This window comes from Cyclospora cayetanensis, unplaced genomic scaffold (genome assembly GCF_002999335.1).
Source record: "Cyclospora cayetanensis isolate NF1_C8 unplaced genomic scaffold, CcayRef3 CcayRef3_contig_5, whole genome shotgun sequence".
Lineage (NCBI taxonomy): Eukaryota > Apicomplexa > Conoidasida > Eucoccidiorida > Eimeriidae > Cyclospora > Cyclospora cayetanensis.
The window spans coordinates 224,880-237,076 of record NW_020312480.1 but is presented as its reverse complement, the minus strand read 5'-3'; the positions used below and the strand labels follow the sequence as shown (position 1 = coordinate 237,076).

The following is a 12,197-nucleotide window of genomic DNA, read 5'->3' as shown; positions in this document are numbered from 1 at the left end:
TTTCCTCGACCCCCTTCGACTGTAGGCTTAAGCCGATTGGCATAGACCCTAAATCCATAGCTTCTACATACCACCATTCATGGAAGCCCTGCAACTTGGCTGTTCAGTAGCTGAGTCTCTGCCCATCCTGCGAACACCTGAACTGACACCCTGGCTAGACCTGAGTAAAGCCGCTGGTAAAGCATGGGCAAGTCTACATCGTGGATTCTCCGAACCAGGATTTCCTACTGCAAGATATTTAAGCTGATCGATAAATTCACTTTCATCAGCGTTCTTAGTCCTCGCAATCTTGCTATTAAGCTGATATTGGCATAAATATACGGGAAAGAGCGTTCACGAAGAATTGAATTGTAATATTGCCTGCAGGCAGATATCCTGCAGCAACAGAGCCACCAAAAAGGTGCTTCTACCTCTGATAAACGTGGCTTGAGGAGCACGCGTTTCCCTTCTTCTGTGGATGCAAAGCGAAGTAAATCTTAGATTGATACAACCATTTATGTGCCCACCCACACAACCTTATTTTCTGACCGCATAACCTCATTGATGCATCCACAGACATTTTGCCGGCTGAAAAATAATGCCTATTCACCAGCTGTAATGCTACTACGTCCACGCTAATCTGGAGGCCAACTACCGCTGTCTCAGTAGGCGTTGCGCCACCCGTCGTACCGTCAGACGCTCTTCCGGCCTATTGCCAAAGCAACTCCGATTCTTGAATTACTAAATAACATCCAAAACAGCCCACTGTTGTAGGGAAACCTGACATCCCACAGCATTCATAACCAGTGGTTGAGTGATAAAAGCAGCATTGAAGCATGTAGTATTCACAAGTGTAACGCTTCATCTACCATCTCCCCAGTGAGACTGAAGACGCAATTCAATCTTCACGGTTACTGTCTTCCCTAAAGAACCTCTCGCTGATCCTGCCCACACCCTTCACACTTCCCTTCATGAGGAAGTAAAGCCAGCTAGGGTGTGCGTAGATGCACCCTCTAGGCAATCCCAGCCACTCACAGCTACTCGCAAAATGCGCTTTGTGGGCGCGCGCACATTGTGTTTTCTAGCATCAAAGTGACCGTATACTTTGCAATACAATAGATGAATATTTATTAAGTGTTCAATATAGTTAATTTAGTGAAATGTGTTTGAGTGTAGCTTAGCCGTATACACGTTACCCAAACTGTCCAAGAATGCTGGTGCGGGTGTTCCAACCCGGCTCACGCACCATACAGGTTCAAATCAGCGGAAACAAGTGCCTAAAGATATGTCGGTGACTTGATGCATGAGTGGAGAAAATGACGAAATGTCAAGGGCTTCTTAAACCGCAAGATGCTCGAGCAGCCATTTGAGTTGAGGGCGACAGAGTGTAGCATGAATTACAGCGGCTCACGCGCACACTCGGATACCAAGTCTGACGCTGAATCAAAGAGCAGCTCAGCAGAGTGACTCCACATGACGAAGGCCCTTAATATGGAACTTGTCCACGCTGGAAAAGTACATGCATGTGGGGGCTTGAGTAGCGCCAGCAGCAAAGCCAGCCCCAAACGGAGGGGATGATGAGGGGTCTCCGCCCGTGTGGGTAGGGGTAACAGTTGTGGTTAAAGTGATTGTCAGGCTTTGCTCTGGCTTTCTCCACACGAAACCCTTTATTTTGCAATTCGTTCTTCACAATTCTCCTTGAAAATGGCGATGAAATACGTGGCCGCTTACCTCATGAATGTACTGGGCGGAAAGGACTCTCCCTCCGCCGCAGACGTGAAGCGGACCCTGCAGGCAGTGGGTGCCGATGTGGATGCAGAAGTCCTCGATACCCTTATCAAGGCTATGCAGGGAAAGACCGTTCATGAGGTGAGCAGAAGAAAAGGAATAGGCCCGCTCGCATCCGTCTAGAGCGGTGCTTGCCCCACACTTTCTAGCGAGATTTCCAGGGCAGGGCACATCTAGCAGCGCCAAGCAATAACTGTATCAGCTGTATTTGACTGATGCCCGTAAGTATGTCATATGGGTGCCTCTTAGACTGTCCCGGTCTTTACAGTGGCCTCTATAGGTCCGCTGCCTTCGACGAGGGCTCTGACGCGCGGATGTCTCCTTAATCCTATGGGATACGCGTGCTTCTGATACATATTACTTGCAGGTGATTGCCGCGGGAATGGAGAAGCTGCAGAAGGTCCCCACCGGAGGCGCTGCCGCTGCTCCGGCGGCGGCTGCTGGCGCTGCTGCTGGAGGCTCCAGCGAGCCTAAGGAAGAGAAGAAGGAGGAACCTGAGGAGGAGGAAGATGCGGATATGGGTTTCTCCCTCTTCGACTAAGCAAATTACTTGCGAGTTAGAACGACGGGTGGTGAAAGCTAACGAACAGTCAAGGCTGTGTGTTGTTGCGCTTTCAAGGCAGCAGCTCCCCCTCCTTTATCTCTGCAGTTCTGGCAGCTTTCGCTGCCAACAGTGGTTACGCCTTTAAGTCTTACCGGTCGGCCTGTTCACCTGCATATAAGCCCTAGTGTGCTTGTCGAGTCGAAGGATCTCTGCAACGGATAAAGGCTTTAGGATACGAAGGTCGTAGATTGTCCCTATTTGGATGAGTTGTAGTCCATAGACCCCTAGTTGCAGCAAGGCGCTTCTTAGCTTTGTTTGTATCATGTTGGCAGCGCTTGCCTATCTAAGTGTATCCACGTCGTTTTGCGGTCCCATGGAATCGGCCTCGTGGCTGGAGAGGCTCTGATTCTGTGCAAGATTACGGCACTGGGATAAATTTACTGCACAGTCCAAGCAGTATCCAGCACATGCCAGCTCTCACCTACCAAAAGTAGGGGCTGGCAATTAGAGGTGGTGGTACTCGGCCCCTTTACCCCGCCCCCCGGTTCCGAAACGGAGACACAGGGAGACTCGCCACGCCCATTGTAGGTGCATAGATCGCTACTTGCCGTCGCGTCGGCGCTAGGCCAAAGTTATTAGTGAGGTTTTTCTGCTGTGAACGTATTGGGGAGCTCTCGAGTACAGTGCGCTCGCCCTTCGTGAGCAGGGAGCAAGTTGATTCTGTTGAATGTGGCTTTCATACAATGCGCTGCACCTGAGTGCATTATTTGGTGTGCCAACGCCCTGGGGTGGTCTTACCAAGGAGGGGCCCTTGTAGAGGGGGAGGAGCTTTTACCACGCCGTTCGCCCATGAAGGTCCGTGTCTGCCAAAGGACTGCCAGCAACAGAGCATCGTACATGGTGGTGGCAGTGCTGCTCATGCCGCGTACTTCATGCTGCATTCGGCTGTACACCAGGGTTCTGTGTGTCTGTGTAAACCTACTCAAGCTAGGAAAGCCGTCGCACGACTGCACTAATGTCTGGCACCCGCACTTGAATACACAGGGATCAGCGCCGGAGACGCAATCGGCAGCTTTATTTCTTGCTTTTCCGGCGTATATATTCCTGTGTGTTCTTCTTGGCCCGCGCGTGAGGCCTTGATCTCGGGGTTTAGATGCGGGTGACAGGCAAAGCATAGTTTTGGCCACTTTGCTCCGACAATTTTGTGTTCTAACCAAGTCATTTGGAGGCCAGAGCGATAAACTTGCCCTTGAAAAAACTTCCAAGAGCTCGTTGCTCGTGTTCCGTACCCTACCCACGCGCGGATACAGGACGGGGGGCCCTGGGGCCCCTGCAACGCATGCCCGCTGCATGCGGTCAGGGCAATGCATGTTTGTTTTTCGTCCCCCTCCCACAATTGGGATCTACGGGGACGTTTCCTCTCCCGTTGCAGCCCAAGCCTATGGCCTCCTTCCGTTGCTGCTTGACGGGGTGCGCCTGCAGGCTCCTCCCTGCTATGCAGAAAGCAGCCTTGCAGACGCAGGCCTGGAGTGCGACGCGCAGGTTGTTGGCGGCAGCAGCGCGCCGCACGCAGCTGCCTCCTCCTGCACCAGCAGCGGCTCCAGCGGCTGCAGCAGCGGCGGAAAAGCCGTCTGGTGCCGTACGGTGTTTTCTGCCGGCTGCTGGCCCCTCTTACTTTCCGCAGGACGCTCCCTGCGTCTCGGGGGGTCGTTCCTCGAAGCTCTACGCGTCTGCATGTGAACGCAGGGATAAAGGCAGGCATCTGGGGGGAAGCCCGTCATGCGGGGGGGCCTCACTCGCTTCTCCACTGGTCGGTTGGCCGCTTGCCCCTCTCCTGTTTTTGTATCCAGGAAGCTCCCCCCTTCCGCGGTGCGTTGTTGCCGGTGGCTTGCTTCTGAGCGACAGCAGCAGAAGCAGTCTGTGGTCCCCTGTGCCATCCCCTCAGCACTGGGTGTCTATACGCGCCTTTGGAGGGCGTGCGGGGGGGTTAAAGCGACGCAAGAGGAAGGCGGACCCCGGTGTGCTGCAGCAGTCTGGACGGGGGCATCGCATGGAGTTCTTTTGGCCTCGCAAACAACGGCTGCTGCGGGTGCCTTTGCAGCAGAATTCGCGCCCTTCTTTGATCTACGACTTGCGCTTTCGGCGCTTTCTGTGTTGCTGGACGTCGAACGGGCAGCACGTGTTTAGGCCGTTTAACTGCCGCAGCAGGGGCAGCGGGAGAGACGGAGGTAGGGGGGTGCTGCAGGCTGGAGCCGCGTTTGGGCATAGCTGTGCTGGGGGCTTCGAAGGAGCACGGGCTAAGTCTCTGGTGCTCTTGAGGCAGCTGCAGCGCCAGGGGAAGTTGACAGCAGAGCTGGCGAGCAGCAAGGCGTGCAAGCCGGAGATCAACAGAAGCGGCGTTAGAGGCGTGTACTTTGAGCCAGAGGAACGGCTGTGGGTGGCTGTATGGAAGGAAGCAGGCGTGCGCCGCTTTAGGGCTTTCTCTGCAGTGGACCTAGGCTTTGATACGGCATATCAGGCAGCGGTAGCGGTGCGGAGACAGCAACTGGCGGCTAATTATGAGTTCTGCATGCACAGGCATCGCAAGCGCTCGGGCCGGCAACCTCTTAAATGACCCCGGCAAAGCAGAAAATTAGGCTTAGGGTTTAGCGCTTAAGGTGCTCGTGGGGAGGTAAATGTCGTGTAGTGACAAGAGACTTCCTTCCCTCATACGTTGGGGAAAGGACTAATTTACTGCATTCATGAAACTTGCCTTTTGATGCTGGGATGCCTCTATTTTTTTTAGTTTTTCCTAGAAAAACGCTCTTTGGTATCATGGGGAAGGACTCGCTGTGACGACTTTGGCCACAGGGTACTGTCAGCACAAAGGTGCACCTCTACAGAGGCACGCCATTCCTTTCTCGATCTTCAATGCAAATTCCCTGTAGCGTCCAGTGCAGCTCTTAGTAATGCTGCGAATACACAGCTGCTACCCACGTGGATCTAAAGCCCTAAGAGGCTAGGCAATATTGAAGAAACCCCAACCGCTTTGCGAGCCTGGTTAGGGTATTACCGCTAATAATCATTAAACGAATCGGCCCCGTCGTACAGACTGCACTACTTGCATCGCCTCATCTGCGTATCCGGAGCAGCGGCAACGCGGGGGCACATAGCGCTTATTCTTGCGTAAATCACAAAAAAGAGCTTTGCTATTTGAATTCTCGGGTTAACTCTTTTTGCTTGAACGTCTTGTCCTGCCCCGTCTTGTTGATATTCTACGTCTTCTCCTGCTTACAGGGGTGTAGCTCTGTCGCCGCGAGTGCGTGGTGCTGCCGTTGCTGTGTGCTCCACTCAAAGGCATCTGGTCTCTCTCTTGGCTCCAGACACCCTGTGAACTTCTGCTAGGGGTGGGGGAGAGGATACACCGCTAAGAGCGAAGACAACAACGGTAGCATGTCCATTGACAACAGATGAAGAAGGCATCTACACGCCTTTGAGTCCAGCGATTGGGGGGCATGGTAGAAAGGCACCAGCGGGCAGACACAGAGCATTCTTCCGTAGCCTGTGTTCCTTTCAACCTTTTAAGGCTTGATTTATCCGGAATGTCCGACATGGAGAATACAGCTACCCTAGGGTTGAATGCAATGAAAAAAGCAGCTTTTCTCTGCGCCGTTCGGACCAGTATTTTGCCCATTTGTTTTCACAGGTAAGTGTCTGCTTGTATCCTCCTACGTTGGCCACCTCTCCATCGAAGTGAGCCGCATTTCTCCTCTTCCGCTGACTGAGCAGCAGCAGCAACAGCGGCTGAGGCTAAACGACCAGCAAGAAGTACAGCTAAAAAACGGCACCGGCAGCGTTACTCGCAGCTTTCTGAGGAGCCCCCCGCAGCATCACAGGATGCAGCAAGGGACAGCACAGCAAATTAGGACAAAAAGTGGCACCTGTCATGTGAAGACAGGGGAGCAGTTGCTGTGCTTGCTGCTGCTTCTGTTTGTGCAGGTAATTAAGGATACACAGTCACCTCGCTACGTCACATAACAAATGGAGTACGCCTCAGAAAAAGTTGTAAGAGAGATACCATGGAAGTACATGAAGAGCCCATCAGGCTTCGATAAGGCAGCCATCTCAACGCATGACCAGCACCATTTTGCTGCCTCGCTCTAGCCACGCTGGCAACCTAGCCAGCTTGGCTACCGCCAGCGAGGATCCCCCATGAGCTGTGCGTACAGCAAAAGATGCAAGTTGCCTGGTGGGCATTCAACAAGAGGCGCTCGCCTTGCACTGCAAGGAGACCCCCAATGTCAGCGTTCGGCCCTTGCGCTCGCTGCCACGCTTTCTCATGGTATCGCTGTCTCTGCTGCTAAACTGCCTCTGGCTAGAGGCGGTAAGCGAAAAGCAACAATAGGAAGGGAAGCAAGATGAGTCCGCCAGCTGGAACCAGTATTAGGTCTACGCCTCCCCGGAAGAGGATTAGGCGAGGCACTGCTACAGCCATCGCCAAGGCGGTTGCTGCAGCAGACCCCATGAGCAGAAGCAGCAACTCCATCCTTTGTACCAGCTTTGTCGCATGCATTATGGCACCATGGGCTGCTGGATGCAGTGCGACCTCCACAGGTATCGACAGTACGGCATAAGCATTCGACCTCTCAGGCAGTAAACGAAAACCCCTGGAAACTTTCCTGGTAGATAGGATGCCAGACTTCTCGGGAGTCACTGCTCCATCTTTCCCCGTGCTGGTTCCACCGCATGAATCCCACAGGGACCTTCGGCACTGCTTCTGTGTCTGCTGCTGCTGTGTCTGTGTCTGTGTCTGCTGCTGACGCTTCTGGCTGCCCCCCCACAGGAAGCACGCTGCAGGCTTTTGCCCTGTCCAAGCGGCAGCAGCAGTACCCCGTTTTGATGCTGCTCCTGCTCCTGCTCGATTGGCATGGAGAGCATTAGAGAACCTTCCTGCCTGCTGATGCAAATCAGGGGAGCTGCTCCCAGGGGGGCCCCTGTGAGGGGCCCCTATAACCTTTCCCCTGCATAGGCCTACGCACACAGCCAGAGTCGAGAGTGCCAGGAAGGCAAACGGCGAGGTTCTCATTTGACGAGGGAACGCGCTTCCGAGCTTCCAAGCTACCAGAAGCAGCACGAAGAGCAACGCTTTTCAATTTGGCACAACCCGATAGTGGGGGGGTGGGGTTGGTCAAGGAGATCTCCTGGTTCTCCCTACACACCGAGTCTTGAGAAAGGCTGTGGGGGAGACGGGGAGGGAGGAGGGGAGACGGCTAGAAGCGGCCTTGGTGTGCACGTGGTAGCGCGCGCATATATATACACATATACATACGCACACACAGGGCAGAGAGGGGGAGCTGCGACTGCAGCTAGTGACGTAGTCGTTGCGATTGAAACGGCTGCTTTATAGGGTGTTGGCGTTCCTCAGGTGTCTTGCATTTCCGATGGAGGGAAGAGGACAAGAGGACTCCGCTGATTTGTTGGGCAGGCAGCGCGAAGCGCGAACAGGTGTACAGCCGCGATAGGAGGCTGGAAAACGGGGTCTTGTGTGCAGGAGGAAAAACTGTTGGACGCTGCGCTGGTGGTGCCGCTGCTGCTGGAGGTTGCGGAGGCGCTGCTCATAGGGGTAAAGCATGTTCCACAGGAAGAGCTAGGACCGGAGGAGGAGGCAAAGAGCAGTCAAAATATCGCGTCATATGCTCCTCGAGGCTTCAGAGACGGTCGCACAGCCTCTTTTTGACTCCTCCATCCGGCGCCAGTTCAGCAACTCGGGACTGTCCTAAGGGTTCCTGGGGCTGGTCACGCTGCAGCTACCACTCTGCGCGAGAAGCGGAAGCAGGAGCTTGCGGCAAGCCGCGTTGCCTCTTCAAATAAGGAATTCAGTGCAAAGGCGTTGCAGTTAAGGGGCTGTCACTGGATCCTCGTCGCCATTAGTCAGTCCTTCACGTGCCGGGGTTCCCGCTTGCTGCATGCAGGTCAGCAGCATCAGCGCTCTACGCGGCAACTCAAAGGGTCTATCTGCGCATTGTCAGCCGCAGTCGCTTTGGCCTTTAGCTCTTGTTCAGCCCGTGCGAGCTGTCCGTTGCCGCGGCGACTCGCCTGCAGCGACGGTCCATGTCTTCGAGTGCCCTGTTGGATCGAAGAACCGGCCGCTTGCTCAGGAGAGGCAGAACTAGCCGCTGCATCCACATTACAGCCACAAAAGCTTCGCGCAGACGTCAGTCCATCCACAGAGCAGCGGCTTTCTCGGCACCAGCAACTGTTCAGCGGTTCCGGCAGCAGGTGCTGCCGTGGGAGCAGCGCCAGGATGGCTGACGGCAAGGGCAGCACCCCTTCGGAGTCAGGAGACGCGGGGGAGGCCGACAAGGTGTTTGTGCCGCAGCTGAGTGAAAGAGAACTCCGCAAGATTCGTTACTATGAGGCCATGTTTGCGAAGATGGCGGCAGAGGAGCAGCAGCGGCGGGCTCCCTCGGGTGCTTCCGCGGCGTCCACATCCGCTACTGCTGCGGCATGCAGCGGCAGCAGCTCGGCAACAGCGGCCTCTTCGACTGCGCAGGGAGCCGCTGCCGCGGGGCATGCAGACGGCGGGGGAGGCAGAGCAAAGACGGAGAGGAGCACTGCTGCTAGCGATCACAAGACGTCGAGCAGCAGCAGCAGCAGCAGCGCGGAGGCACCGCACACCAAGCGAAAGCACTCCCGCATCGCCGATTCCAGCGACGAGGATCGTCGGGGGGGAGCGGTGAAGCGCTCCACCCCCACTTCGACAGCGGCTGCAGGGGGCACCAAAGCCGAGCCGCCAGGCAGCAGCAGCAGCGGCGATAGCAGCAGCAGCAGCAACAAGCGGAAGGCAGCGAAGGACGGGCGTGACGCAGAAGAAGGCGCTTTCGGAGACGGGGGGAGCAGCTCTGCGGTCTCACTTGCATCAGCAGCGCACCCTGCCAGCGGCAGCGGCAGCAGCAACAGCAACAGCGGGTGTCGCAGTGCCCTGAGCAGCGAGCGGCATGCGTCACTAAGCCCGAAGCGGAAAAGCAGTACGAATTCCAGTAGCTCGAGCAGCAGCCATGCTAGCAAGGGGAAGAGCAGCTCGCACAGCAGCGGGCCCGCTGCTGCTCCTGCTACTGCGGCAGCGGCCGCTTCAGGCGCCAGCAGCAGCCACATGCATCACGGCTGCTTCTCTGGCGATGAAGAGTCAGGCGCCACGAGCACTAGCAATCCCAAAGGCGGAGGAGCTTCAGGCTCTCGCAACAGCAGCAGCGCGGCGCTCAAGGGCAGCAGCGGAGATTCCGCTGCTGCTGCCGCGGGAGGGGGAGGAGGGACGGAGACGAGTGGGGGGCCTCTTCGAGGAGGAGCGGCGTCTTCAGCTGCAGCCGAGGCACTCAAGCGAAGCGCGAGGTCTGTGCGGAAGGAAGCCACTGGCCAGAGAGGCACTGACAGAAGCAGCACCAGCAGCGAAGCGAGCAGCACCAGCAGCAGTAGTGGCAGCAGCAGCAAGAAGGCTTCTACGAAATCTGGTGCTCATGGCCATGCCGGCAAGGCGATGCCTCAGCAAAGCAGGAGCGCGCGGATGCAGCCGCAGCAAGGCCTCTCCGACGTCTCTCCTGGTGCGGCTGCAGAAGAAAAAGAGCAGCTCCAGACAGGCAAGGCGCCGCGCGGATCGGGGTTCGACGGAGGAGGTGCAGCAGCTGCAAGAGCTGCTGCAAGCGGCAGGAGCGACGCATGCGTCGACACTCCCAGCGACGGTCGCAACGCCAGCCTCGTCGCGAGGAGTAGCGGCAGTCACCATTCGACGACTGCGCAGGGCCCCTCGAATCGCGACAGGCTCTGTGGCGCCTCCGAAGGGGGGGCTGCCAGTGCTGCCACCAGCAGCAGCAATGCGGGAGGGGGGGGAGGCGGGGTGACCCCTGCGACTCTCCCCAAGTCTCCTGCCAGAGAGCCTGCAGCCGACAGCAGCAGCAACAAGGGCAGCAGGCGGGCGGAACGCCGAGGCTTCTCAGCTCTCCAAAGGGCGGAACCGCTAGATTCGGCGGCTGCGGGTTTCCACTCTACGACGACTTCGAAGGGGCCTCCGGAGACAGCTGCTTCTAGGAGTCTTGAGGAGGCGTCTCGCCACAGGAGTTGCACAGACGGGCCGGGAGGCTCCCCGACCTCTCGGTTCGCCACGCACCCCTCTGAACAGCAGCAGCAACAGCAGTCGCGGGAGCAGTCGCGGGAGCTGCGTAGTGAGGCTCCGCGAACAACGCGGTCTGCCGCTGCTGCGGCTGCGGCTGCTGCGGCTGCTGCTGCTGCTGCTGGGGCAAGTCATGCAGCGACTGCAGCAGCAGACGCGACTGCCACTACAGATGGAGAGGAGTCGACAGATACCACGTCTTCAGGACCGCCAGCGCCTTTGCCGCAGCGACGCACCCGAGCGTCTCCCCGCGGAGTCGCCTCCAGTGGCGCAGCAGGAGGAACAGACTGGAGCACTACTCCCCAAGACTGCCCCGTCGAGAGGCGTAGCAGCAGGAGGGAAGCCTTCGGCTCGCGCTGCAGCGCGGCATCCGCAGGAGAAGGCACCAGCAAGGAAAACAGCGCTCGCTCCTCCGTGCCTCTGCTCTCCAGTGTCTCGCTAGGCGTCGGAGCCTCGGACGCAGGAGCTGCTGCGGCTGCTGCTGCTCTTGCTGCCGCCTTAGCTCACCACGACCCCAGCGGCTCCTTGGGTGGCTCCCACGCGCATGCGTATGCGGCGGCAGACGGACTTGTGCTGCAGCGGCAGCGTGAGCTGTTTCTGCAGCAGCAACACCTGCAGCAGCAAGCCACCGATGGGCTGATGCTTGCAGCACGCGGCTCCCTCAGCGCTTCTGAGGGGACTCCTCTTTGTGGGGGCTCTGCTGCAGGGGCTGAACTGTGGTCTGTGTTGCAGCAACAGCAGCAGCTTTCGCACATCCAGCAGCAGCAGCAGGCGTCAACCCTGTCTTCTCCGCGAGGCAGCAACGGCTGCAGCACCTCGGGTTCCGTCTCGGGAAGAAGGCGTCCTGTCCCCTTGGGGCCAAACTCGCCCGCTGCTGTGGCTGGCAGCTTCGCTTCTGCGGCGGCTGCGGCAGCAAGCGCGGCTGCAGAAGACTCAAACGAGGCGCTGCAGTTGGCAAGGAGCGTGCGCCTTCTCACGGTCCAAGGCAAGGCTGGGGAGGCTGCCACTTCCTCCACTGGCTCGCAGTCCCCCAGTCACCACTATCGCCCGCAGGACCAGTTGCAGCAGCAGCTCTACCAGGATCATCTGGAGCCTGAAAGGGCACGTTTACTCGCTTCTTGCAGCGATGTCATAGCAACCCGCAATTGGCGGCTCTTGCTTCTAGGAGAGACACAGGAGCGGCAGCACGAGAAGCCAGAGCCAGTGAGTACAAACAAACCGACGTGTCCTATGGCGGGGGCATCGGGAGAGGCTGTTGCAGCTGCAAAGGCTGTGCCTACCGCCGTAGCAAAGCCCTCATTAGGGTCCCTCAGACATCTTTTGAACTGGAGGGGGAGGCTGCTGCGGAGGGCGTGCCTGTTCTCAGCCTGATCTGCCCTAGCAGTGCTGGCAGAAAAAGCTGCTCCAATGGCATTCTCCCATAGAGTTGTGCGGAAGTGTTGAAGGAGTGCCTCCGGGGATTGGGGGAAACTAGGGTGGCCACTGGGTCTTCGTTGTACTTCCTCCTGTCTTACCATGCTCGCCACTTTGTAAGCAGTTAGCTTTTATCGAAAAACTGTTGCAGAGTTGCTATTGCAGTAACAGTAGGATCGCTGCATCAGCGACAGGGCTACGCCTCTGTTGGGGACCAGCGGAAAACCTTGGCTGAGGCGACGCGAGTCGTGTCTTCCTTGAATGCGTTGCGCAAGAAAAACATCAAAGAAGTACTGCCGATTATGTTTCTAGAGGTCTGATTCGTTATCA

The 12,197-nt window shown here is 57.1% G+C and overlaps 3 protein-coding genes across 3 annotated transcripts; all 3 read left to right on the top strand.

The window, feature by feature from the left end:
* Positions 1-1,683: 1,683 nt before the first annotated feature.
* LOC34619830 (60S acidic ribosomal protein P2) lies at positions 1,684-2,308 on the top strand. Its single transcript, XM_026334804.1, has 2 exons — positions 1,684-1,848; positions 2,135-2,308. Exons 1-2 carry the CDS (start codon positions 1,684-1,686, stop codon positions 2,306-2,308), a joined length of 339 nt encoding a protein of 112 aa, XP_026190589.1.
* Positions 2,309-3,752: 1,444 nt separating this feature from the next.
* LOC113146681 lies at positions 3,753-4,925 on the top strand. Its single transcript, XM_026334772.1, has 2 exons — positions 3,753-3,840; positions 4,162-4,925. The coding sequence occupies exons 1-2, from the start codon at positions 3,753-3,755 to the stop codon at positions 4,923-4,925; spliced, it is 852 nt and encodes a 283-aa protein (XP_026190557.1).
* Positions 4,926-6,708: 1,783 nt separating this feature from the next.
* Positions 6,709-11,825, top strand: LOC113146680 (serine-rich adhesin for platelets-like). Its single transcript, XM_026334771.1, has 5 exons — positions 6,709-6,913; positions 7,320-7,460; positions 7,776-7,913; positions 8,047-9,774; positions 10,228-11,825. The coding sequence occupies exons 1-5, from the start codon at positions 6,709-6,711 to the stop codon at positions 11,823-11,825; spliced, it is 3,810 nt and encodes a 1,269-aa protein (XP_026190556.1).
* The last annotated feature ends 372 nt before the right edge of the window (positions 11,826-12,197 follow it).